This window comes from Pseudonaja textilis, chromosome 7, assembly GCF_049901715.1.
Source record: "Pseudonaja textilis isolate UNSWEBS1 chromosome 7, rPseTex1.2, whole genome shotgun sequence".
Classification (NCBI taxonomy): Eukaryota; Metazoa; Chordata; class Lepidosauria; order Squamata; family Elapidae; genus Pseudonaja; species Pseudonaja textilis.
The window spans coordinates 45,445,678-45,472,829 of record NC_141996.1 but is presented as its reverse complement, the minus strand read 5'-3'; the positions used below and the strand labels follow the sequence as shown (position 1 = coordinate 45,472,829).

The 27,152-nt window shown below is 35.2% G+C and overlaps 1 protein-coding gene across 1 annotated transcript; it reads right to left on the bottom strand.

The window, feature by feature from the left end:
• Positions 1-636: 636 nt before the first annotated feature.
• CHODL (chondrolectin) lies at positions 637-27,152 on the bottom strand. Its single transcript, XM_087937896.1, has 7 exons — positions 26,849-27,152; positions 11,625-11,937; positions 10,744-10,901; positions 9,906-9,953; positions 9,447-9,533; positions 3,774-3,876; positions 637-1,170 (listed from the first exon to the last, which is right to left on the bottom strand). Exons 1-7 carry the CDS (start codon positions 26,937-26,939, stop codon positions 1,086-1,088), a joined length of 885 nt encoding a protein of 294 aa, XP_087794022.1. The 5' UTR covers positions 26,940-27,152; the 3' UTR covers positions 637-1,085.

Sequence of the window (27,152 nt, the reverse complement as noted above, 5' to 3'; positions counted from 1 at the left end):
ATAATGCAAGAAGGATATTCTAGCCTTTCAACTCTACTTTCATTGTTTTCTTATTTTGAATCTATTTTAAAAAAAACTACACAATTTCTTTATATATCCAAGTATGCATAAAGTGATGCTATATAGAAGTGGTCGACTTCTGTCACTCGGAGATTAGGAATGTGGAAGGGAGGGAGGAAGGAAGGAAGGAAATTTTGTGACAATCTTTTATGTTTCATGAGTTTAAGTGATAGCATTTCTAAGTGGCATCAGGGTGACTTCTCTTTCCCATGATTTAAAAACAAAATAATAACAAAAAATCCAGAACATAACAAGATACCAGTATACAAGTTGTCAACCATACATTTCTGCCATTGCTTGTTCCAACAGTAAAGCATACATAGGAAAAAGCTACTTTCTCTTTCAGCTTGTTTTCAGGGAATTGAATGTGTCAATTCTATTTTTGTACTAATTAATAAGACCTGAGTAGAATAATTTGTGCTAACATTGGACAAGCATTATCAAAAATAGATGGTAGCAAAGAATAATCAAGTACTGTGCATCATTTTCTTTGCCTTAAAATAAATCTCATCACTCAAATGAATAACACTGATAAAACAGTTTTACATATATGAGATTACAATAACTCATATTCTAGTGTAGAATTTTTTTATGCAAAGATAAATTATCTTAATATACTGTAAATTCATATTAGCTGGAATTACAGTCCATCCTTTAGTGAGAAATAATACAATATATGTGGAATTAATAATGGAAATAAATGTTAAAAGTAAAAATAGAAATATCTGTTCTATAATTGACACATGGAATAAATTCAGAATGTTCTGTCCATCTCATTAGTATCTGTAGCCAAGTTACTTTCCTTAGCAAAATAATCATATTTTATTTTCTTTTAGACAGCTATGTTTGCTATGGGATTAAAAACCGAAAACCATAAAAAATGATCCAAGCAATAGCCTCAAGGGGGAGCTTCCACTTCATTCTGTTGATCTGTTGCAATTTCAAGCCATTCCAAATTAATATTTAACAAGACAATCTAAGAAATCCTGGAAAGTATCATTCCTGCTTTCATTTCAGCCAGTTTTCTATACTTCCAGGTTACTGTCCTTTCTTGGGTTCTTAGAAATCCACAGTGTTGACTGATCAGGACTGGTTTTTGTTCTTCCTTTACTGGAAAATTAAAAACACAAATCCATGGCTATACATTTGGTTCACATAATTTCACATATTCAACTAGGAACTCTGCAATAAAAGAGGGTGGTAAAGAATAAAATGTAAAAAAAATACCTGAATATTTGCATTAGGCATATTGCTTCATTTATCCTGGTTCAAAAGCATTATATATATACAGATGAATACTGATCTTAGACTGAGGAAGGAAGTTAAGCAAGCTATAAATCCTGTGCAATGTTTAACGCTAAGGCCTGTACTAATTGGCTTACCAATGACTTAGTGCCAACCAAGTTTTTATAAATAACTTCTGCATTAATACAAATAAAGCATAAAGCAAAGTATTAGCAAGAAGAAAACAGCAACAAAACCAAGAAAATCTGAAGAAAAGGCTAATGATTATATAAAAGTGGGAATCCTTCCTGTGAAACAAGCACCTGGCTAGGTGATCACTTAAAGACCTTCTTAGCCAGTGGCTTCAAATTCTATTGGCATAAGATGGTGTTTCCCAACTTGGAGAATTCCCAGGAATATGAAATTCTACTACTAAGGCTGGCTGGGAAATTCTGGAAGTGGAAGTGTACACATCTGGTTATGATTGCCCAGGTTGGGAAACACTGCTGTAAAGACTAGCAGTCCATATTGAATGAAATTACTCTTTAAATGCCAATCTCTGAACAAAAATTGCAAGCTTTTTGACAGCGAGTGATGTGCCATGGACTATGTTCCTTAAAGGAAGGCAGAATAGAAAGTAACAATTTATTATTCTTTGTATATTTAAAACTTTTACTTCTTCCACATTAACAATTGCAACTCGGTGGCAACATTTTTGATAGGCTGCCTTTTGGATGATGATGGTGGGGATGATAATTCATTTGATTTGCTTCCCATTTTTCTTCTGAAAAGGCATTCAAAATGGTTGTTTTAAATATTACAGCAGCATGGAAGGAAGTCAAATAAGTTATTAATGTTGCTGCTGATTTTAAAGGATTTCCTCTGAACAAATGTGGCAAGAACATCTTCCCCAAACTATTGTTCAGTAGAAACATTGCTAACTTTTCATATGTTTATAGCGTTTATCATAATTTCAAGATTTTCAAATCTCAAAGTAATCAACATGTTTAATTTTTTAGAAGAATGCTGGGTAGGTTAGGCACTGACATTCTGCCTTCAAAACAGAAGCAAAAGATGACCTTAGAAACTGAGCAATGTACCAAGTTAGAATCTAAATGTTCTGTAAAGGATTCAGATGATAATGGTGATGAATCATTGAAGCAGTTTCTCCTTGCTTCCCTAGAAGAAAGAAAGGGAAAGCCTCTAAGCATGAATGATTTGCCATAAAGCAAATGCTTGGTTCCTAATATGATGGGTTAATATCTGAATGTCCGATATCATTTTCCTCTTTATAACTAAATATTTCTTCAAGTATTGCTAACTTACATTCACTAAATACTAGATTAAACTTCCATAATTCCTTACTAGCATATAACATATTTGGGAGGCAAGAAAAAATTCTTTGCTGCATTTTCTGGAGGAAATAAAACATTTTTTTTTCCTGGTGCTCAAAAATATAAGTATTTTATATGTGGAATTCCTACTAAAATGGCAAGTTTGTTTCAATACCTTTCTCTTGAAACATTTCATTACTCTTCCTGTGTTTCTTACCCATGTTCCTGATTGCACGTCATACACCCCTGCTCAGAGGCAGAAAGTAAGCCTGTTATCTTGTTGGAAACCGAATGTCATAATTACAATATAGTTATTTACATACAATCTTCCCAACCACCATTGATGTTTGGGGGGGGGACAGTTAACAAATTGATTACATAAATACTCCAGAAGATTGTGCAAGAAAGCAAGACATCATGTGAGTTTTTTGGACTGAGTAAGCGGTCTTGATTTTTTTTTTAAGGACACACCTGCTTACAGTATATTTGATAGGTCTGCATTGCCAAGAAAATTGGGAAATACTACATTAAAGTAAAGATTAAAGTAAGATTAAATATTATGTAAACAAGTGGATAGAAAGTTTCATATTGGAACATTGTTTAACTCTTCTGCAACAGCGCTCCAACTTCACAATACAAAATGAATAGTGATCATAATATTCTAAAAGGAGATGGGAAATGAACTGATTTCTCTTTGGAAAATGGTTCCTTTGAATCTTTCCAAAGCAGAAAATACTATTGAGCATAACTGCTTTTCCTTAAAGCAGAATATATAATCAAATATATTCTGTTTCATATTGCAAAGTTTATATGCTTTACTTTGACATTAGACTGAAATTCTACTTTTCTAATGAAACGTACATAAGCAACAAGCTTATCTATATTGGTTAACAATACTTTTTGATCTATGACAGGGCCTCAATTCCCTCCTTCTATTTACGCTGCATATTTTATCTTTGAGTAGGTGGCTACATTTTTAAATATATTCTTCTTTTACAATACATCCACTATGTAATATTATGGATGTCATTCAGGATGACTAGTCTTGTATTTTATGTAGACTACACTTGAATATGAGTGACTGATGTAAACATACATTCCAAAGTACATAAATCACAGATACAAATTGTTGTGTATGATAAAACACTAAATTACCTTTTATGAAGCATCTGAAAACAGCAAGTCCCAAAAGCCACTAATATCAACAACAATAGTGGTATGGTTGGTATAACAACATAAATTAAATTAGGAATAAGACCTATAAGAAAAAAGAATGTCATTACAATTTAAAATATAGAAAGACTAGTTTTTTGTACTAAAATACATATATAAATATTTTAATTCCCTTGGTGTTGACACCATGCAAACCAAGGACAGTGATTAACAATATGTAACTAAATATTTTAATCCTGAAATTTCTTTAAAGCCTCCTAGCACTAATGGCCCAAATAATTTCCCCCTATAATATACAACCAAGAGAAAGTTGAAAATGTATTTTAAAGTTGCTTACTCTAGTAATTCATTCACCATTGGGGTAGCAATAGTACTTAGACTTATATATCACTTCATATTGCCCTCAACAATCTAGGCCCTCATTTTACTAACCTCAAAAGGATGGAAGTCTGAATCAACGTTCTGCCAGTCAGGATCAAACTCCTGACAGTGAGCAGAGTTAGCCTGCAAAGCTGCATTTTACACACTGCACTGCCATGGTAACTCCTTTGGTTATACATAAAGTATAGTCAAAAATCTGAATGATGTGAAGTACAGGTGTCCAACTTTTAAGTTCATCTGTGCTGCATTGTGAAGAGAAATTGTCTTGGTCCACATATAAAATATATATTTAATGTTCAATTTCAAAACGCATCAGGTCTGTCGCAGCCATTTTCTCTGTTTCTCAGCTTGATACACTTTGGGGGGGGGGGGAGAGCTGGCCAGAGACTGAAAGGGGTTACCAAGGAAATGCCTGAACACTTAATTGGACAATGTGACCTCTGACAAGGAGGGAAGGGACTGTCTATTCTTTTACTATACTAAAGTGTGGGAAATAACCAGAGCTGATTTTGTATTTCAAAAGTGTTGTTGATATGATGTACTCAATAAAGGAATTCTTGAGAAAGCCAGAAGTCTCAGAGTTGATGGATTGGTTGGGTTCATTACGCTGAACCTTGACATAATGTGTATAAATCACATAATAATATTAAAGGTTTATAATCTTGTGAGCCACATTACAGCTGTCTAGGCCACATACAGCCCAGAGGCCACTGGTGGACACACCTATCTTAGAGCATATGAATCAATTTTTTTTCATGAATAGAGTTCCAAGGTTTATATGAAATTTGTTTTGATGCAATTCAAATTCATATTTTTTTTAATTTGAACATTTCAGCCAAAGAACACATTTTAAAGATAGTGTAGAAACCAATTTATAGTTTTAATTGTTATGTATGGTACAGTTACAAATGAACCAATCTGAATTCAGTTTAATAAATAATATTTCTTAAATGCTATGATCTATACATTAACAAACTTGGAAAGACTCTTTATTTCCCAAATATCTTATTTCTTATTCATGAATACATTTATATGCAAGATTTAAATCTTCCAAACATATTGAATAGAATTTCCCTAGCCTGAGGCCTGCATGAACAGCCAGGGTTTTAAGACTTTCTGGAATGCCATCAGGGTGTGTGCCATATGAATATGGGGAAACCCCAATCCACATGACAAATCCCATCACAGAGATGTAATCCTACATCCTAATCAGGGGTGGGATTCTACCAGTTTACACCTATTCGCTAAAACCGGTTGTTAACATTCTTTTCTTTTTTGTAAATTTTATTTGAGTTTTCACAAAAAAAGCATAATACAAATAAAACATCTTTTTTGAAAGTAGCATGGTCCCAGGTTACACTTCTTCGTACAGATACAAATTCAATTTCATGCTCATTTTTGTGTTCTGTTCCATATCTTATTGCTGTTTTACATTTTCTACATAGCTTTTCCCCTCTTTTAATTTTCTCAATTTTATTTTGATTATCTCATTTCAATTCAATTCAAATCATTATATTTATACTTTTTTGTCTGTCCTGTTTCAATTTCATATTATCTTTTCTCATTAAACAAATTTTCTCCTGTAGTTACTAACTGGAGTATGACACCTTTATATCTTTTAGTTTTATCCATTTAACTCTTATTTAAGCTTCAGTATATACCTTAAAGTTATAACATTCAATATAATACATAACTTCCATTCGAATTCTGCTTGGTACATTCTTAAAATACACACTATATTCTTTAAAAAAAGATTATAAATATATATAATTAAAACACTCATTCCATTCTAACTCAGTTCTATCATTAATATTAATGTTCATTAAAATCTTAACTTCCTTTAACATTACTTTTCAATTCAATATCATACTTCTTTGGGAACAATTATAAGCTTTCCATAATTAATTTTTTTCCCCTATTCCTCTTTGTTTGTATTTTATAAAACATTAAATAATTAAAATGTTCCCATCCTTTCCTAATTTAATTCTCTCATTCATTTTATTTCATTTATTTATTAACAAACATTTCACTGGGTTACAATAACTATTTTATCCATCATTTTAATCATACATTGTTTTAAATTTTCTAAAGTTATTTCTATTTCTAATATAACAATACAATACAATACAGTCTTATGTACCTTTACAGAATCCCTTTACAATTAAGTTTTCACCCATTATCTCTAAATAGGCCCTGTTTCTCTTTATCTTGTTTCTTTCCTTTGTAACTTCTTTTCCTTTCCTTCTTCCCTCTCTTCTTCTCCCTCCCCTTTTTACCCCCTTGTCGCTCTACTTCTATTTCTCTCTTCTGTATTCCCCTCTTCTGTTGCTTTCCAATATTATACTGGTTTTTCAAACTATTTTTTTCTTTGGTTGTTTTTTAAAATCTTAAACTTTTCATTCTCTTCCCCCCCTTTCCTTTTGCTTCCCCACATAAAATTACTTGTTCATTAAAGATGGCTTCTTCTTTGTCCCAATCTTCTTGTTCTACAGGCGATTCTTGTTGTTTCTCATAGTTCCAAACCTCCATTTCTAAAAATTGAAATATGAAGCCAAAAGAACTTCTTCCTTCTTGTGCATCTTCTTTGTACTTTTTAAGTTCCATCTTCAATTCTTCAAAAGTGGTGCCATTTTAAAAACTTTTAAAGAACCACCTGATTCATTTTAGTCATTCAAATGCAATAACCAAAAACCCAGAGATCACCAAATAGTCCAAATACTCCCAAGCTGTTTCTTTTTGCTTCTTTTTTCTACTTTCTCTTCCTGGGGTTCTACTATTTTATTACCAAGTTTCAGTTAAAATGTATCTTTTAGAAGTCTTGTTAAAGTTTTACTGTAGATTCCTTTTAATTCCAGGCAGTCTCCTCCCTTTTTTCCAGATCCTGCCCTTTTATTCTTTTTCTCTCCTTTCCTGCTTTTAAAAGCTTTTAAGTATCCAGAAATCTTTATTATCCCTTTGACATTTTATTTTCAGCTTCAATGCCTATTAATGTCAAAGTGGATTTTTTTTCCAATTTCTTGCTTACATCTCTTAGCTGTCAATATAGGGAAAGGGAGGGAGAGAGAAAAAACCAAATCCTTTCCCTTCTCTCTCGTTCGCTGCTTCAAAGTCTTCTTTGGGAATATTACTTTTTTTTTGTAGTATAAATTCCAGGATACCTTAGTTGTTGCTTTTGCAGTTTAACCTGGTTAACCAAGACTTTCTCCTCTTATCTTCCTCCTCCGCATTCTTTTCTGGTTGAGTTCTTCTGTGAGGTGGCCATTTCTGACCACCGCTGCAACCACCTTTGGGAAAAGAAGTAATGGCCAGCTGAGGAGGAGAGATGTGGCTCTCCTCAACCCTGCTGGCAGTCTCTCCCTTCTTCACCACTTCTACAGGGTGTCTTAGCCCCAAAACCAGCTGGCTTGGAGTGCTCCAGCGGTGAGCACGGATCGAAACCACGCACGATCGCGGTTTCGGTCTGTCAGCAAAGAAGCTCAAACCGGAAGTCCCCCAGTTGTTAACATTCTAAGCAGTTTGGAGAACTGGTTGCTAGAAGACATTCCTGGCCTAATCCTGTAAGGAAGGCAGGAAGGAAACATTCTGGTGTTGCTTACAGAAACTGCCTCCAGGTTGATCCTTATTACATTCTTGGCAGGACTAGACTTCCTGTCTCTGGAACTTCTCTGGAGTTTTTTTTCCCTCCTTTGCTTGTACTTTGCTTGTGTGGAGTGACCATTCAAAGTTACAATGGCACTGAAAAAAGTGACTTATGACCATTTTTCACATTTACGACTGTTGCAGCATCCCCACAGTCATGAGAGGCCAGGCAAGGAGATGCATGTCTTGATGTGAATGATATTGAATTGGCAACATTCAGCCAATAACATGACCACCAAGCCACACCCACCACCTAAGCCAAGCCCACAGAACCAGTTGTTAAAAATTTTGAATCCAACCCCTGATCCTAATATATGACAAACTTTACTTGAAGGAATCATGAAAATTCCAACCCCAAGCAAAGCCTCCAAGTCCAGAATAGATACAACTGGAACACAAGATGAATCTCTGCAAAGTTGCCCTCCTTCAACAGGAGCTGTGAATCTCGAAAGATCCCAAACTATACACCAACTCTGTGCCACTCCAGCTAGTGACAAAGATGATTTCACCCGAACCTGCAATGCTTAAAACCTAAAGCCACTCTGTCTTGCCAGGATTAAATTAGAGCCAGTTTCTTCCCAAAGTTTCATTATATTCATGCACTGTGTCACTGCAGCACATCCCCAGAGTAGAAATTTATAACTTGATATTATTGGCATAATGTTGATGTTGCACATCATGAATGACCTCCCCCATGAGTTTTACATAGATATTAAAGGGCAGTGGTCAAAAACCTGAATCCACCCACATTACAAGAACTAGGTTAGAGCTATCCTCATCCCAACAACACTTATATGTCATAATCAGCAACTTGAATCTTCAATCTTGCTGATAACCAGTACAGCTTTCAAAGAAGTGGTATCACATAAGCATACCAAGGCATGCCTGTAGCAGCCCTTGCCACTGCATTCTGGACCAATCTAAGCTCCAAGTAGTACTTAAGGACAGACACATGCATATGACAACAGTCAAGCCTGAGATAATAAATGCATGAATGATCCTTTGTGCTCCTTATCCAGAAGGATATAGCTAGTATACCAGTTGGAGCTGTACAAAGACCTTCCTGGCCACAACATCTTTTTGCTTCTTTATTGATCCTGAAAATGCACTAGGATTTAGGGAAGCAAAACATTCACCATGCAAGCATGTGCCACAAAAACATAATAGTTATCATGTGATTAATCAGCAACTGGGTATATTTCTAAGATGCTAGCTTTGAAATTTCAAAGTTTCCACAAATGTATAAGAGCAAACTTGGTACAACGGCATGTTCTTATTGTCATGGCCAATAGAGCCACTTTATTTTTTATTTATTTATTTCATCAGCTGCCATTTGTAAAAACTGAATTAAGAAAAATGTTAATTGGAAAAATGCAAGCATTTGTTCACTTGCCAACATATTATTGGATTTTGTTTTTATTGCTGCCCATTTCTCTTGCATTCATTTATGTTCAGTTGGCATTTCCAGAAAATTATACTTGAAATTCCTTATCTTGCTGCAATTTACTTTCTGTTGAATCCTAGGATATCTATTCCAAATTTATATCTTTTTTCCTTTAAAATGCTAAGTGCATCTAATTGGTCTTTTGAAATAGCATTCTGAAATGTGATTTAAAAACTAAATATATCAATTACCACCAGTTTCAGTAACGACCAATGGAAAATCATCTTCTGTCTTGCTTGGATCGTTAGGCTTCACAGCTGGCACAGTTGCTTGAACTTCTGAAAAAACAGTTTGAGGGGGGAAATTACAGTAAAATTGTTTTCTATGTTTTTGCATCTGCTTTTGTCATTGTACTTAAACAAGGGAACAAAATTCTACAGCTAATCATTTTTAAAAGCAAGCGTGGGTGATAAATTCTGGCTACAGGTTTCATTGCAACGTTGGAATCACATCTGGAATAAAAGTTACCAAAACTGCAATATTCTAAACGTGGTCATATGCTATAAAACACACAGTTGGATATTTTTCTGAATTGCAATGATAGTTCAGATGTTCCAACTTAGCCTGCTTTTGTAATCTGATTGTTTTGATTTCAAAAATAATTCAGGTATTATTTCTCAAAACTGCAATTTGGTCCAAAATGTCCTTACCGTGATGCGAATCTGTTCTGCCTCCTGATTCTTTTTCTACAATGTCTTCTGTTAAATCAATAAGAAATATTTAAAAAGTATATAATTTTTACTGTTTTGTACGCAACATCAAAAATAACTTTAATAAGCTTTTTCAGTTTTTATAACTAACCTTCCCGGTCTACTTTCATTTAGAAAAGCAAACTGAATACTCATTCAGTTCATTTTCAAATGAATTGGACTTGTTGCTGCAACTTTCAAGCCTCAAGAGGCACTAAATTGTGGAAGACTCATTGAAACATGAATACGAAGCACTGTATTTCATGGAATGATATTTAGGAAAAAACAAGGTCCAGAACTTTAAAAAAAATCTGTTTTTATCCCATTCTTATTTCAAGGACCATGTGATATATATGTGTCTTTTTTTCACAGAAAATCCAAAAGTAAAAACAGTGAACAATGAACTATATATAATAGAACAGATCATAAACTAAGACATTCTTTTACACAAATATTTTATGAAGGGCATTGATCTTACTTGGTTATTATTTTGAAGACCTTTTCTGACCTAGTTATGAGACTACTTAGGAGAGCTTAACTGAGCTTCTATTGTTCAATATCAGACCTATTAAATCTATTAGACTGCTATTGCACTGAATGATTTAGCAGCCTAAATGTCATTAGTATGAAAAATTCAGAACACAAACACAAAGGCAGTAACATTATTTAACAGTAAACTATATTATTCAGGGATTTCTCCCTTAGTTCTGACTTTAGTTTGCAAATAAAGTGCCACTGCTGAATTATCTGTGCTTCAAAAGTAAAGATTGCATCAAGAACCTGGTTTATTATGCCCTACCTGATTTATACTTGCAGATAAAATTGTGCTTCATGTTACATCTATCATCATTCCATTGATAAAGATAAGGCCCTCCTAAACCTGGATTTGCAGTTGGCTGGTGATACATCACAACACAAGCTTCACTTCCACAAGAAGGCTCATCAGTATACCAATTCCTATAAAACAGAAATATAAGAAATTCACACTATAACTTTTGGATATTTATTATTCTGTTAGTTTTTTCTTCCTTTTTTAGTTTTTCCATGTTCCCAAGTTAGCTAAGAAGTTGGGCTTTGGGCAACTCCTTCATTACATTTTCCCATGCCAATAAGCATAAATTGGCACAAAGATCTATTGCAGAAGTTATACTAAAGTTTTACAAAACAAAAAAACCTGAATGGAAATTGTTGGCATCCAAACTCATAATGGAAGGAAAAACTACTGAATAAGTAATGTAAAAGTAATATGTAAAAATATGTTTGGAAACATTATTGAATGATAATGCAGAATATGGGAAGAAAGAAATATGTTATCCAAGATTCAGGAACAAGTGAGATCAAAAGTTATATTCCAATATATCCAATATTTGAAGGACATTTCTTGGTAGGATACTATCTACCATCTCACTAACACAATAATGAATTATATGTGAACAAGGCTAAATGGAAAAGACTGGTACAAGGATAATGATAAAAATCCATGCTGATGTGGGGAAGCAATAGAAAAATACAGTATGAAACTCACAAATGTCTGATAAAAAAAGATAATGCAAAAATGACAAAATACATGACTTCTCAACACAATCCCCAAGTTGGAGATTATTTTTTTGCTCCTAGTTCCATATATATCTTGGTGTTTTATTGCTAGGAGTTTTGGAATAAAATATTAAGAGGATTTACCTGAAGAGGGAACTGCTTCCATCTGTCCATTTGTAAAGATCAGGACAGGCACTGGATGTGGTTTGTCCCTCCCCATTTCTCCACAGACCAATCCAGAAATCTCCATCAGAAATCCCAGCACCTGATTTTGTGAGATTCTGCAGCATGTTTTCTATCAGTTTCTGTTCTGCTTCACTTTCAAGACTGAGAAGTACTCCACCACCCATTTCACAAGCTTGGCGAGCCTCCTGAAAACCCACACGCCGAGACATGTCTTGGAAATAGGCAATCTTGTAGCAGGGATGTGCTGAATCACCATAGCATATCTTTTGGCCTAAAAAAAATCCCACAAAATAATATTGAATAAATTTTTTATTCATATCCATAGCTTTTCAGCCACATCTTTTAATATAACTCCTTTATGTTCAGACAATATTGCTTCTCCCACTTTCTTTATTATTACAATTAAAATTTTAAAAGGAAAGACACAATGCATGCATAATGTACTTGCTTGGTACGTTTAGAATTATCCATTTGGAAACACTTTTATTTTACCCAACATATATGGCATGAAGAAAGCAAAGAAAACATGGGTCTACTTGCTATTTTCTGAATATATTAAAATTGAAGTATTAGGAATAAGTATTAGGAATAAGTTGCTGGCATGTTATAGTTTTATTCCACACTGTATTATTGCCTATTTTGATCTGTGTTGGACAGCTATTATATATTTCTCTTTAATCATGGAAAGTTCTTGAAACAAAATACATGAAAAGGTGTTTTATTTTTTAGGAGGTGGCTTTCCTGAAATGTTTCAGCTTATTCATTGTTATAATCTGAGTATGGGTTGGGTTATAGTATAGTTGAAAACATGACTTTATGCTTACTTCATAATTTTTCTATCAAAAATATTCAAATTTAAATCTTGGGTTTGAACCACTCAATATACTTGCTCCATTACTGAATATACACTGCTCAAAAAAATAAAAGGAACACAAAAAAAGACATCCTAGATCTGAATGAATGAGATATTCTTATGAAATACTTTGTTCATTACATAGTTGAATGTGCTGACAACAAAATCACACAAAAATTATCAATGGAAATCAAATTTAGCAACCGATGGAGATCTGGATTTGGAGTTACACTCAAAATTAAAGTGGAAAAAAACACTACAGGCTGATCCAACTTTGATGTAATGCCCTTAAAACAAGTCAAAATAAGGCTCAGTAGTGTGTGTGGCCTCCACATGCCTGTATGACCTCCCTACAACATCTGGGCATGCTTCTGATGAGGTGGCAGATGGTCTCCTGAGGGAACTCCTCCCACACCGGGACTAAAGCATCCCCCAACTCCTGGACAGTCTGTGATGCAACATGGCGTTGGTGGATGGAGCGAGACATGATGTCCCAGATGTGCTCAATTGGATTCAGGTCTGGGGAACGGGCGGGCCATTCCATAGCATCAATGCCTTTGTCTTGCAGGAACTGCTGACACACTCCAGCCACATGAGGTCTAGCATTGTCTTGCATTAGGAGGAACCTAGGGCCAACCGCACCAGCATATAGTCTCACAAGGGGTCTGAGGATCTCATCTCGGGACCTAATGGCAGTCAGGCTACCTCTGGCAAGCACATGGAGGGCTGTGCGGCCCCTAAAGAAATGCCACCCGACACCATTACTGACCCACTGCCACACCAGTCATGCTGGAGGATGATGCAGGCAGCAGAACATTCTCCATGGCATCTCCAGACTCTGTCACGTCTGTCACATGTGCTCAGTGTGAACCTGCTTTCATCTGTGAAGAGCACAGGGCACCAGTGGCGAATTTGCTAATCTTGGTGTTCTCTGGTAAATGCCAAATGTCCTGCACGGTGTTGGGCTGTAAGCACAACCCACACCTGTGGATGTCGGGCCCTCATACCACCCTCATGGAGTCTGTTTCTGACCGTTTGAGCAGCCACATGCACATTTGTGGCCCGCTGGAAGTCATTTTTGCAGGGCTCTGGCAGTGCTCCTCCTGTCCCTCCTTGCACAAAGGCAGAGGTAGCGGTCCCGATGCTGGGTTGTTGCCCTCCTACGGCCTCCTCTATGTCTCCTGATGTACTGCCCTGTCTCCTGGTAGCGCCTCCATGCTCTGGACACTATGCTGACAGACACAGCAAACCTTCTTGCCACAGCTCGCATTGAGTGCCATCCTGGATGAGCTGCACTACCTGAGCCACTTGTGTGGGCTGTAGACTCCGTCTCATGCTACCACTAGAGTGACAACACTGCCAGCATTCAAAAGTGACTAAACCATCAGCCAGAAAGCATAGGAACTGAGAAGTGGTCTGTGGTCACCACCTTCAGAACCACTCCTTTATTGGGGATGTCTTGCTAACTGCCTATGCTTTCCACCTGTTGTCTATTCCATTTGCACAACAGCATGTGAAATTGATTGTCAATCAGTGTTGCTACCTAAGTGGACAGTTTGATTTCACAGAAGTGTGATTGACTTGGAGTTACATTGTGTCATTTAAGTGTTCCCTTTATTTTTTTGAGCAGTGTACTACATGTCATTACTTAACATTCAAAAAGCTTTCTTTCTCTCTCAACAGGAGAGGAAGGGATATCTCCTGGAAAAATGGGGTTCTTTGCTTGTGAATATTTATTATGTGAGATAGTAGAAATGCAAAACTGGAAAAGCATTCTAACTACCAGAATGTGCAGTGGTGACTTATAACCCATTTTCAAATTGTTCCCACACACAAGCCTAGCTCACCTAAATGTCTAGAGTACTTGGTTAATTGGGAACAACTTTTATCTCTTAAAAATTATCTACCTGAAGATAGATATCAAAGTCTGGTATAAATAAATTAGGCAAATTAAAGAGCAATGGTTTCTTAAAGATCCAATGGTATCTAATACCAAATCAATACTAGGTCCAGAAAAATTAAATGATCTATTCTTGCTTAATATATACATGTAACTGGTTTGTGCTGTATGTTTCTTTTCTCTCATTGCAATTTATATCAAACACCAATATCAACACACAATATCACATGTTCTATAAAGAAGCATTTTATTTCTTTTCTTTGCATAGCCTCTCAATGAAGTTATAATTTCACTAGATATGGGCAGAGACTAACTTCTTATTGAGCAACTGTGTTGTGGAGTCCTTAATTGCAAATGCTATAAGAGGGGCCATTATGCTGAAGCAAAATGGCAACAGTTGGAGGAAAATCAAAGGTGTGACTGAGTGGTGAAGAAATAAGATCTGATGAAGGACCAAGACTTTGCATTTCACAACCACCTCCTAGAAAATACCTGAAGATCAGACTTGATGATAGAACTGATTCATGTTGTGCAACTCTACTGAAAATCTAAGCAGGGAGCAAAGTCCAGAAGACTTCTAGGAATAATCTCCCTGGAAGAACTTCAGTAACTAGTCTTGGAAATATCCTGGAAATCAGAATCAAAGTAGGATATTGACATTAAAAATTAGGATCTAGTTTGTTCTTCATCAACTAAGATGAAGTTGAAAAGAAAATGTAGACTAAAATGTAGAGTCAAAAGCTAATTAAAATGCATTAAACTGAAGAGTAACAAGAAACATAATGAACCTGAAAATGACCCTTGAAGCTATTTTATTAATTTAATTTTTAAAAAGTATTTAATTCACTATAAAAATAATTAATTCCACGTCTTTTAAACTTGTTCATTTACCTTCTCAACCTATAATGTAATACATGCTAGCTACCAACAATTTCTTTTTGCATTTCCAGAGGATAAGCAGATCAATCTCTGTAGAAAAATAAATAAACAACTGATCTCATAACAACTGCAACATTCAGGGAGAAATGACAAAATATTTCAATATTTAGAGATAATATATTGCTGACCCCCAGGCTACATTCTTCAAAATAGAAATTTCATTGAGAAACTCTAGATGAATCAGAACTAATGAAGACTTTATTCCATTCATTTTTGCTTGAATAAATACAAATGCTTCTCAGTTCTACTACAGGTGTTGATTAACATAGCAAAACTGAGTTTGCCACCAATTACAGATATTATGAATTTGTACTTTCATATTTCATTGCATTCAGAATGATTTCCAATCTTTGTGCATTTATATAAGTTTATAGAAAATTGGAGATACAGGCACCAATTCAGAATAACATTTCATGTGCCACAAAAGGTTTGTATGGGATGGTAGTAGCATAGCATAGTAATTTTCTATGGCATAGTAGTTTCCTCACATTAAAATTGGAAGTAACTAACAAAGCATGGAAGTTATCACAAGAGTCCTGCCATTCAATTGTTTATAGAGAACAAGAAAGAATAAGGATAAAGATTATTGCATGGACAAAAAAATGGTATTTATTGAAAATATTTGTATGGCTACCCATCTTAAAGACAAATGTGATGGCTCACAAGATAATGCCTATTTTTTTTCTTAAATTATTTCTCATGTCTCCTGTTCTCATTTGCAGTAATTTATTTAGTTTGTAATATATCTGCTCCTCTAATATGGTCTTTGGCATATTATTTTACCATTTAAATTAGGTATCCTGGAGTCACAGCAAGGAGTGGTCCATCCATAACCTATCATCAATCTATCTTACCAATATCCTATCTTACCATTTGGTAAGAATGTTCATCTGTTGATTAATTAAATTAAGCATTACAAATGTTTTACTGCAGTGTTTTCTTTTGTACTGTCAGTGTAACTTAATTAGAAATAGAATCATATTATATTATGACGCTTCAAAAGCAGCTGCAGGACTGTAATTTCATAACTGTACTCTGTATATCATTAGAAACAGAAACATATACAATTTAAGTACTTTTTGCTGGCAAAGCACATTTTACTGGTTTAACATTCTGAGTTATCTTTTATAATCCACAAAACTAGTCATTAGTTACTGATACCTTGTGATTCTGAACAAGTGTTCAACAGTAATAGAAGAGCTGTCTAATTACATTAAAAAGTAAAACACAAGTAAAGCAAGTAGAAATATTAAATATCTATTTAAAAATTAAGATATCTTTCTTAAAGGGCAATTAGGATGGAGAGGCCAGCAGTATATTCCAAAGTGTAAGAGAACCATGAAAAAGATCTTCCTCTTCTCCAATCTCCTCTTATCTCTCAACATGTTATTTAGCAGACTCTCTCTAGGTGCCCTCATAGGACAAGTAATATATTGAATAAGTTATTCCTGTTTATTCTAGAAAATACTGTACTATGAGTCTAGATGACAATGTAACTGCACCTAAAAAGTTTCCCATATAGACTTTTTACACTGATTGGTGGTGAGGCTATAGATCTTCCAGTATCACTTAGAGTTGATATAAGAAGCGTATAAAAGTGTCCCACTTTCTTTTACCCTACTGTTGCTTTGGAAACATTTTCCATTTTTATGACTTCACTATTTTCTCTGTCAATACTTTCATAGTTTCTTAGCAAAGACAATGCCTTTAAATAAATGTATCACCCAAGATCTTTGAAAAGTGGCTTAAGAATCAATATAATGTATATACCTGATGGTTGTGTGGAGAAATATTAAAAATGGTATTGTTATTTATAGCTTGTAATGTTGCAAGTAGTCCTATAATTCTTTCTGGTACATGACCACTAGTCATATATATGGAAATCAAGTGATGTACATCCGTATACTGTATGCGTTTACTAGGTTTAATGTAAAGCAATATAGTAACTTGATCCTGATGAAAAAATCTGCAAATTTGGCAAACCTCATTTTGCATATGACAATAATTTTATAAACATATTCAACCACCAATCTTATTTTGCCTTAAGAATTTGAGCTACATAAGCTTATCTCTCAGAAAAATAACAAATTAAAATTTGACAGTAGCAGACAATATTAGTGTATGGCATATATATAGATACAATACAAGCTATATTCTAGTAAAAAGTTACTATGTGGTCTTGGAGAAATGTCTGATTTTCAACTGAATCTTTTTTTTTTTTTTTAATGTGGATGTAATACACCATGCAATGAAATCAGCTGAAAGATGGTGGTTGATTTTTTCCCCCCCTATCATCTTGGACAGAGACAGGAGGATAAAATCCAACTGAGTACTTGGTCAGACAGCGCTTAGAATTGCAAAAAAAAAAAAAATCCTTATTAACTTATTATAAACATGTTTCAATTTTAATTGAAAATTGAAAATCTTCCCAAAGACCATTAGACGACAGATCACATCTTTAATTAATTATTGTAAGCATAGCTTAGAGGGCTTACCTGTACCATTCATTTAGCACAGCTGCAAGGCCTCTCTTTTGATAATTTAATAATTATAAAGGAAGATGTCATCTAAGCATATGTAGCCCTACTGGGGAATTCACAATGTTACACTATAGTACTGTGATGGTGAACCTATGGCATATGTGCCAGAGGTGGCACATATTCACCAGCTCAACTTCCCGCACATGCACACCTCCTGCCACCCAGCTGGTCTTCAGGTTTCTGCCATGCATGCCTGGGTGGTGGGGAGCATGTGGAAGTTACGTGTGCATGCATGGGAGCACATGTGTGGGGAGCATGCATGCATGCATGCTCAGGGAGTGCAGGGGAGTCATCATGGGGTGTATGCATGGGGCACACATGGGGCGCATAGGCACAATGCACACACATTGCATTTTGGGATGTGCACACATGCACACACTTTGGGCACTTGTTACCAAAAAGGTTAACCATATATATATATGTATGTATGTATGTGTATATATGTATGTATGTATGTATGTATGTATGTATGTATGTATATATGCCGAAATGAATACTGACCCAAGGAATCTGCAACTACATGAAGTACTCTCTTTGGAAAAACATATATGAGCAGCCTCATAGAATCCTACATCGGAAGTAGCTATTGATGCAAGAATTCTTAAATTTAATTGTGAGTTTCAGTCTATTTCTCTTAATCAGAATATTTAAAATGTTATCCAGAATATTTAAAATATTATTTCTCTCTTCTAAGGTATTAAGTTTTATGGCATCTGCAAATATAGTAGCCACTCTCACCAATTCATAACTAAAGTATTAATTAAAACATTGGGGAATAAAATACCTAGGTCTTACCCTTGTGGCATCCCTCTGAATCTCTCTCCAATATGATGGAGGATTTATGCTGCTCTTTGACCGTAATAAAGGTTGATTGATTGATGTAGGATTATTAAAGATCACTCTTTGAGCCTAATCTTCAAGACAGCTATATATCCACTTAATTGTCATGCCATCCAGCCCACATTCAGCTAGCTAGCTAATCAGCATGCCGTAGGGTACTCTGTCAAATATTTGGCTGAAGTCAAAATAATATTAAAGCTACAACATCTATTCAGGAAGTTACCTGATCAAAAAATGAGATAGTCTGGCAACATTTGTTCGTAATAAAACTATGCTGCTTTCTGATAATTATCACATTGTTTTCCAGGGGCTTATATATCACTGTCTTCTCTATCTTCTTCTTTTCTATCTTCTCTAGAAATTTCTGTGATATCAGTGTCAGAATGTCTGGCCTCATAGTAGCTGTTCATGGAAAAGTAAAACTCCCAAACCTAAAAGCCATTCAGAGCCATTATTGCATTATTTAGTTTCCAGACCAGGCACAAAGATAATTATATATATTCCAAATTCCCTGTGATACAGATTGATATAAACTCTTTTATGTTCTGCTTGTATAGTGTAGAAGCGTAGTTATTAGTTGAACATTATTAGCTTTATTGAAATTCTGCCCCTGGATTATGCCATTCTTTAGTAAAGTTGTTGAATATCAATTGTCTTCATTTTATGTCTGTGCCATTACAGAATAGATTTGAAAATTCCACTCTCTTACTTCAGTCATCTAGATTGACATTGCAGAAAAATTCTCCAATAAAAACAAAATGAAAAACAAAAATAAATTGACAGCAAACGAGACTTCTTAAGGAAAAATGGCTTTGATTAATATATTAGTTGTTAAGTGGCAACTAATAAGATTAACTCTCTTCTCCCTTGCCCAGCAGTTACTTAAAGTAATTGCATTTTTTGAAAACTGTATTATCATCATTTTGTACTATGTGATGTCATAGAAACAACAGTATGGGTCATGAACCACTCAGCAAATGTTCCTGACTCTGTCATCACAACTTTTTAAAGTCCAACACTTCTGCCAGTTGAAGATATTCTAACCTATTGTGTTTTAAACAATAAGCATAGGGCATAAACAATAATGAGCAGCAATTTCATGAATCTATACCCTGCTTACAACAGTATTATTTCAAATCACGATTCAGAACATCACTGCAATGTGGAAAATAGTCATAAGGCACCATTGAACAGATGAGATGAAACAGGAAAACCTGTAAAATACAGTAAACTTCATGTTATGAAAGAGTCAGAACAGTAAAAGGTGGACTAAGTAATAAAGATCAGGACTAGTTTATGGAACTCATGATGAAAAATTTGAAAACTCAAGGTATCTTTTTTGAAGTTCATTTTCTAGGTAGAACTGAATAAATGATAGAATTGCCTTTGATAGTACAAAACAATTTGTCTTTACTGTTTGATTATACTTAAAAAGGGGAAAGAGGGGAAAGGAACCACACGGGACAGATTGAGTGCACATCTAAACTGAACCCTTAATCTACACCTCTTCTGTACTCATAAATATGAAAATCCTGGCTGAGACACTTTGGCAAGACTTGTGACTACATACTACTATGTCTTCCTCCATTGGACAACTACTTTGCTACTGTGCCCTCTCACTTCCCTTTTCCAAGAAAACATCTGCCAATCATTTTTCTTCCTATGGGGAAAAATTACACATATGCACAGAAACATATGTGCATAAACACACTTGCAAAGTTCAGTTAAATTTATATATACAAAGTTAAGACATATATATGAGCCATGACAACACAGTGGTTAGAATGTAGTATTGCAGGCTAACACTCTCTGAGCTTGCTTGTTTTCTTGCAGATTTTTCATTTCCCAAACTAGGTAACGTCATCATTGCTAGTGATTATGTTACCTAGTTTGGGTAATGAAAGCTCTACAAGAAACCAAACAAGCTCAGAGAGAAACAAGAACCTTCATATCAACTCTCAGCTACAAATATTCTCCTTTATCAGGCTTTATCAGACTCTGCCCAGAGTCAGGAGTTTGATCCTGACCAGTTCGGCTTGATTCAGCTTTCCATTCTTTGGTTAGTAAAATGAAGACCCAGATTGTTAGGAGCAATATGCTGAGAGAGCTATAAAGTCATATGGAGTGGTGTGTAAGTCTACATGCTATTGCTATATATTCAAACACAAGGGCCATCTTTCAAAAGAAAAATCTTTTCTTGACACTCTGTTGTACTCTTATCATCTTCTAGGGCAGAGTAGAGTTGAAATAGGAATGCATCATTTCATTGATTTTCCAGACCTTTTTTTAGTTTCTATAGAAAAGCCTAGGACAAAAATTAGCTCAGGAAAAGAAAATATGTTTTGCCAGATTTCAACCCAAATATATTCAGTTTGCTACACAAAGGTAATAGCAACTCTTCTATTTCAGTCCTTTGTTTTAAAAAAAAGTTCTAAAAATCATTAGAAATGAAGAAGGGCAGCTACAGACTTAGCTGTGGGTATATTTCTTCCTCTACACATAACTTCTGACCTGCTTATAAATCTACAGTATGAGGAAGTAAATCACTCCATCAAAACTAAGAAGTCAAGATGACATGAGAAAACAATATGTTAAAATCACGGTAGACTATTGTATACATAAATCACTTCTCTAGTAAAAGTGAATAACGGTTATAGATCTGTTCTTTCATTTTAAATGTGTATAGATTTAATTTATTTTAAACCATAAGGAATCTAGACTTCCATCCCCTGATTATTCTTCTAAAGAGAACTCTTTTGTATAAAGTAAGCTGGAAAACCACCCTAAGTAGCATACTTTGTCTCTCTGAATTTACAAACTATTACTATTAGCATTTGCTTAAGGGGCTATGCCTTTTATGGAAATATAGCCTAATTTAAAAAAACATTTGTTTTTTCTGCTACCTCTGATTACTAATATAACACTACTGAAGTCATTAGACAACTACCAATAATAATAGGAATAATTCATTTACAGTAGATTGCTAATAGAAAAAATGATATTTACAATCTACCAGTAGATAAGAGAGAAATGTGATATGTAGTTGCTAAGACCAAAGATATCTTAGGGGTCACCTCTTTCCAATGAAACTAGCCCAACAATTCATGCCAATGGAAGAGACCTACTACAAATCCCATCTAAGGAATTCTGGCAGGAGGGGTCAAGAAAAACGTTTTCCACTGTGGCCCTGTTCATGTGAAATATTTTACCACCAGAGGGGGGAACTCTTCCAACCCTTTTGGTCTTCCAGAACAGTATTAAAACTTGTATTCGCCACTTGGCTTGCTTTGCCAGTGGGGCACTCACCACTGGAGGTGCTGGCAGAATAAGAGGACCTCATCCCCATGCTGTCTCTTTGTCTTTGTGTTTCGTATAATTTTAAATGTTTAACTTAAAATAAGTATCATAAATAAAAAATGCATTTCAGTTTATGTTGTTTGCCTTGATGTTTGTTTAGTACTCCTAAAATGTAAGGATTGGCAGCCAGTGATTTTTTGATAAACCATGATAAACAAGATACATAAAGTACCTGATCACAAACCATAAATAAAGCCAAAAATTAATGAGAGATCAATAACATTTTTATAAATGACAACTTGTGTTCCTAGATTTATCCCATGAGCAGCACAACAGAGCTTCTAAGATGCTTTCCAAAGCCAGCATATCTAACAAATCTGAATGCTGGGTAGATCACTTTGGATCCACAAGGTAAAAGCGAAATGAACTTTCATCTTATGTGAATTTTGTTGGCATTCATCTGGTGGTTTACTAATCCACACATCAGTTTAGTATTCAATTCATTTAAATCAGATGGCAATGACTACAGATGGATGTCAGCAAACATCAGCAATATCTTGTTCCAAATCTTAAAATCGTCTTATTCTCCCAAAGGATATTGCCATGCATTTGTCCAGACAATGTATCAGTTTCCAATTGTACTATTGTTTGGGTCTCTTGAAATGCTTTTACAGAATTTCAAGACTACATGATTGTACCTCCTGCACTCCAATAAGATCTATTCCTTCCCTTTCACATTTATTGGGCCAGCATAACTACAGGTAGGAATACAGACTAATGGATCAATACAATAATAAATCAACTATTGCCACCATTGTCTAGTGTCTTAGTTCTGTGGAATATTTAAAAACCCTTACATTAGGTACACATGATGCCTTAAAAAACTGCATATACAAATGAAGATTTGGAACATGAATTATGATTACCTATTAATCCTCCACAAAATAATACTTTTCTGGCAGAAATATCACCAGGAAATTCCTTTACTGTTTCAGTTATGTTAAGTTTAGCTTAAGCTATTGGGGGATATCTGAGGACAAATGTATTTTCCTCAGCCTTTTTCCATAAGTGAGTGCATTTCCTTTCCACTGACCATGATCACTGATTTCTTTCCTGGTCATGGCCCAATCAACACTTCTGTCTAGATTGATGTGCCACTTCTTCTCATTCAGAAGATTAAAAGGCAGCAGTAAATAACAAGTAGATTGATCAGAAGTGCCAGTTCTTACAGAACTGTTCCATCACATCAGTAGTTAAAAGGGAAAAGGGGGTTTGTCAGCTGAGATGTATCATACCTAAGAGAATCCATTAAAATGTGTAAGGGTAGACTTTTTATTTCTTGTGTTTTTCTTGTATCCAGACTTTTAACCTTTCTTTTACCTGTAACCTCATGAGGACTAAATCCAAAAATGGGGGCAGGACAATTGATTTTAAGATAAATTGACTTTCTAATTCAATCATCAAATCAAATCAGATCAATTAACTGGATGACTTAATAGGTATTTGCATAGGCCCCCAACTTTTTTCCCTAATGAATTAACCATCTTAACAATCACCTCAGTTGGACAATATGATAATGGCTTTTTGAATTCACTTAATCTTTCAAAATTGAATCAACAATTTTAAATGGATTGGATCTAATTTGCACAGGCCTATTAAAGCATACTGCTTAAAACTGGAAGCCATGCAGAGTGCTTCTTACCATCTGTTCAAATACTGTATAAGTCTACAGGTATTCTTAGTATAGAAAAAGGAAATATAATCTGTATATCTCAATATATGAAATATAATGTCAGAAGAATTGTATTCATATTTAACAAGGTTGAACAAATCCTTCAAGGAGTACTTTCCTCTGAAAAGATATGTGTATCTGCATACCTCTTTCACTATGAGATTACCAGAATGAATCCTGCTCAGTATCCCATCTCTGAAAGCGTTCCATCCACACAGAATCCATACCAGAGCTTTCTCAATTGTGGCATCCATTTATGCAATAAGACACACAGAGCTATCATAATTCATGAATAACAAAGTGATACACAGGAAGATTAAACATTGTAGGTATAAAATGGTTCAGCCATATTGGATAATATTTGTTGCTGCATCCTCATAGCTAATGGGGAATATTTGGCAACACTAGTTAATAATGACCATTCCGTTTGCCAGAAGAACCAGGCAGTCTTCATTCATCATCTGGATCAGCCAGGCCTTTCATTGGGATCTAACTAGTACAAAACATTTACAATCGTAACATTTACTATAAAAAGGTATGCTATGATATTCTGTAGTCAAGGGAATCACATGTGTACTTATTAAAGATAAACATCTTTCATTATATATCTTCAGTAAGGGAAGATGAGGAAACAATTAGGTCAAATAGACAGCAATATCCAGAGCAGGGCTTTCAAACTTCCTGCCTACCAACCGGATGCATCACGCGCTAGCCACCCCACGCCCGGTTTAGCAAAGGGGAAAAAAGTCCCAATACGTTATGTGATGCTGCCATGTGATGCTCACGTCATGATGACGCGAGTTTGACACACCTGATCTAGAATGTGTTAAGAATTGGCAACCCTTTAAAAGGTCAGCTGGTTCTCATATATGGGACCAGCTGTTAAAGGGTTGTCTAATTTGCCTTCATGTATAAGAACTACCTCCCTTCTAACAAATATCCATAGAAAAGTAAAATGTGTCTCCTTTGGATATTAGATTTTGATATCTATTCCTGCTGGTGGGTGCCATTATCATGTTTAACATTGTCATGTTTTGTCATAAAATCCACATCAAAAGGTCTTGATAGACTGGAGCATGTTGCTTCTATGACACAAAGTACTTCCACATAATGAATCATATTTGTCCTATCTAACTTAGTCTTTTGTATATCATTAATTTGTTTCTATATATCATGAATTAAATACACATGGCCTTCCCAATATTGAATTTGTCCCAACCCAATCTTCCAGGACAACAAGAGACCATTGGAGGGACACAGATTACTTATTTTTATGTATTCTGCAACTTTACATACACTATACCCATTTTAAACTTTTTTTCAAGTTGAATGCAGCATATCAAGATCAGTATCTCTATTGTGAATTCTCGGCCCTCCCAATAGCTTCTACATTATAATTATTTACAATGGCATGACATGGATGAGAAAATCCATTATGTAATGTCTCAGAAAAATGTAGGGCCCTTGATGCTCTCCGAACTTGGTTCTTTTCTTGCAAATGTTTCATTAGCCAAACTAGGTAACATCATCAGGACTCTTCATTTCAACCCTGAGCTACAAATATTCTCCTTTATTGGTATCAGAAAAATGCCTGCTCTATTTTGTGACAATTCTGTTTCCAGAGCTGGCCAGTTATAGCATTAATGGAGACAGTAGATCTATCCCATAACAAAGAAATTGTAAATCAAATGTGTAATGTGAGTTTGTGGGGAAAAAAGTGTTTTTTTAAAAAAAACAGTTTAACATCTATCCTTAGAAAATATGGACATCTTTTTTTATAAATAAATACACAGTCTATGATGTCACTAGACATTAGTTTACAAAGAAATAGATATTTAGGTAAGCCAACCCACCCTCCAGTGCTATTATTCTCTAAAGATATATTCTAAAATGACTAACTTGAAATTGGTTGCCCATTTTCTATTTTAGCAAACTGTTTTCATACAAGTAACTATTAATATGTAACAAATAGTTGTAAGACAACTAATGATAGTGATACAGTCTGTTTCAAAGATTATGTGGTTTGGACATATGAGAATATTTCAGTATAGAAAAACATCTTAATTTGCTCAACTGTTGGTATATTTGGCTTTAGGTATTCATAATGGAAAAAGAAAGGCTTATACTGTTTAATGAGACACTGACCCTAACTGACAGCTGTTCTCAAAACCTGAGCTTTCTCAACTACACTATCAATCAGAGGCTGTAATCATATTTGAAACCTTAGACGTATCCAAGGATGCTTCATACAATTTACTCTTTTGTGCCCTGTGGGCAGAGTACGGTAGGATGGGGAAATGATTGCAGAATATATTATACAGCCTTGGTGGAGGAAGGGAATACATTTCTTGATATTAATTGAAATTAAAGTTTGGTGGATGCTGTGGGAACAAAAAAGACTAACCACAGATTAAAATATTTATTTGGAACATAAGCCAAAAATTTGGAAAATACATTTTCATTATACCAAAAGTTAATTAGTTGTATTATTAAAAAGAGTCATTCCATCATAACTGTTATGTAATTTTGATTATTTTTTCTGAGAGGGTAACATGTTGTGATTATTTAAAGGACATACCATTATTAGCAGAAAAAGCCAGATAAAGCAAAAATATATTAAAGTAAGTACCAGTACTACTTAGGAGATGGAGTGGGAGGAAGGCAAACATGCTTGTAAAAATTAGAAGACTGAGATGTAGCATCGCAGCAGTGTTCATGTCTAAATCTAAACGTTTAATTCTCTCACATAATGTCATCGAAACTGTGTTCAACGGGTATTGCTCATCTCCTGAGGTATATAAAACTAGACACAGATTACTTCTAGATATCCCCAGAATGTATCTACCTTATCACTAAATAATTACAATGAATTTGGGATTAGGAGAAGTTCCGGAGAATTTTCTCTTTCGAAACTTTTAGTCATTGTTCAAAAGAATGAACAGCTAACAGCTCTCGGTCAGCTGCAGCAGGAAACAAGCAGAGGGGAATAAAGAACAGCCCTAGAGATTAAAACGGGACGTCCTGGAGCAGCTGAATCCACGGATGAACTTTTCTCCTAAACTGCGCCTTCCCTTTACTCACCACTCAAAAGGCGCTGGGAGAAGCAGCTCTGCACCCACAGCAACCAGGCGACCAGCAGCGGGATGGGAACTCGGCCCTGGGAAGGGAGCATAGCAGCGACCGGCTCAGGGAACGTCTCACAAGCCTCAAGAATAGCAGAGGGCAGCCTGCAGCAGCAGCAGCAGCAGCAGCAGCAAAAGCGGCGCCGACACCTCCCAGGGAACAAGTCACCGAAGGGTCTCTGCGCTGGGGGCGTAGTAAAAGCACTAAGCCGCGGCAGCTGCAGCAGCCAGGGCTTCCCGAGACCCCGCCTCCGGTCTGGCTG

Coding starts and splice junctions, on each gene's coding strand:
- CHODL (XM_087937896.1), bottom strand. CDS start 26,939: ATGCTCCCTTCCCAGGGCCGAGTTCCCATCCCGCTGCTGGTCGCCTGG. Junction 10,902..11,624: donor GGAAGCAGTTCCCTCTTCAG/GTAAATCCTCTT, acceptor TCTGTTTTATAG/GAATTGGTATACTGATGAGC. Junction 1,171..3,773: donor TTTCAGATGCTTCATAAAAG/GTAATTTAGTGT, acceptor TTAATTTTCCAG/TAAAGGAAGAACAAAAACCA.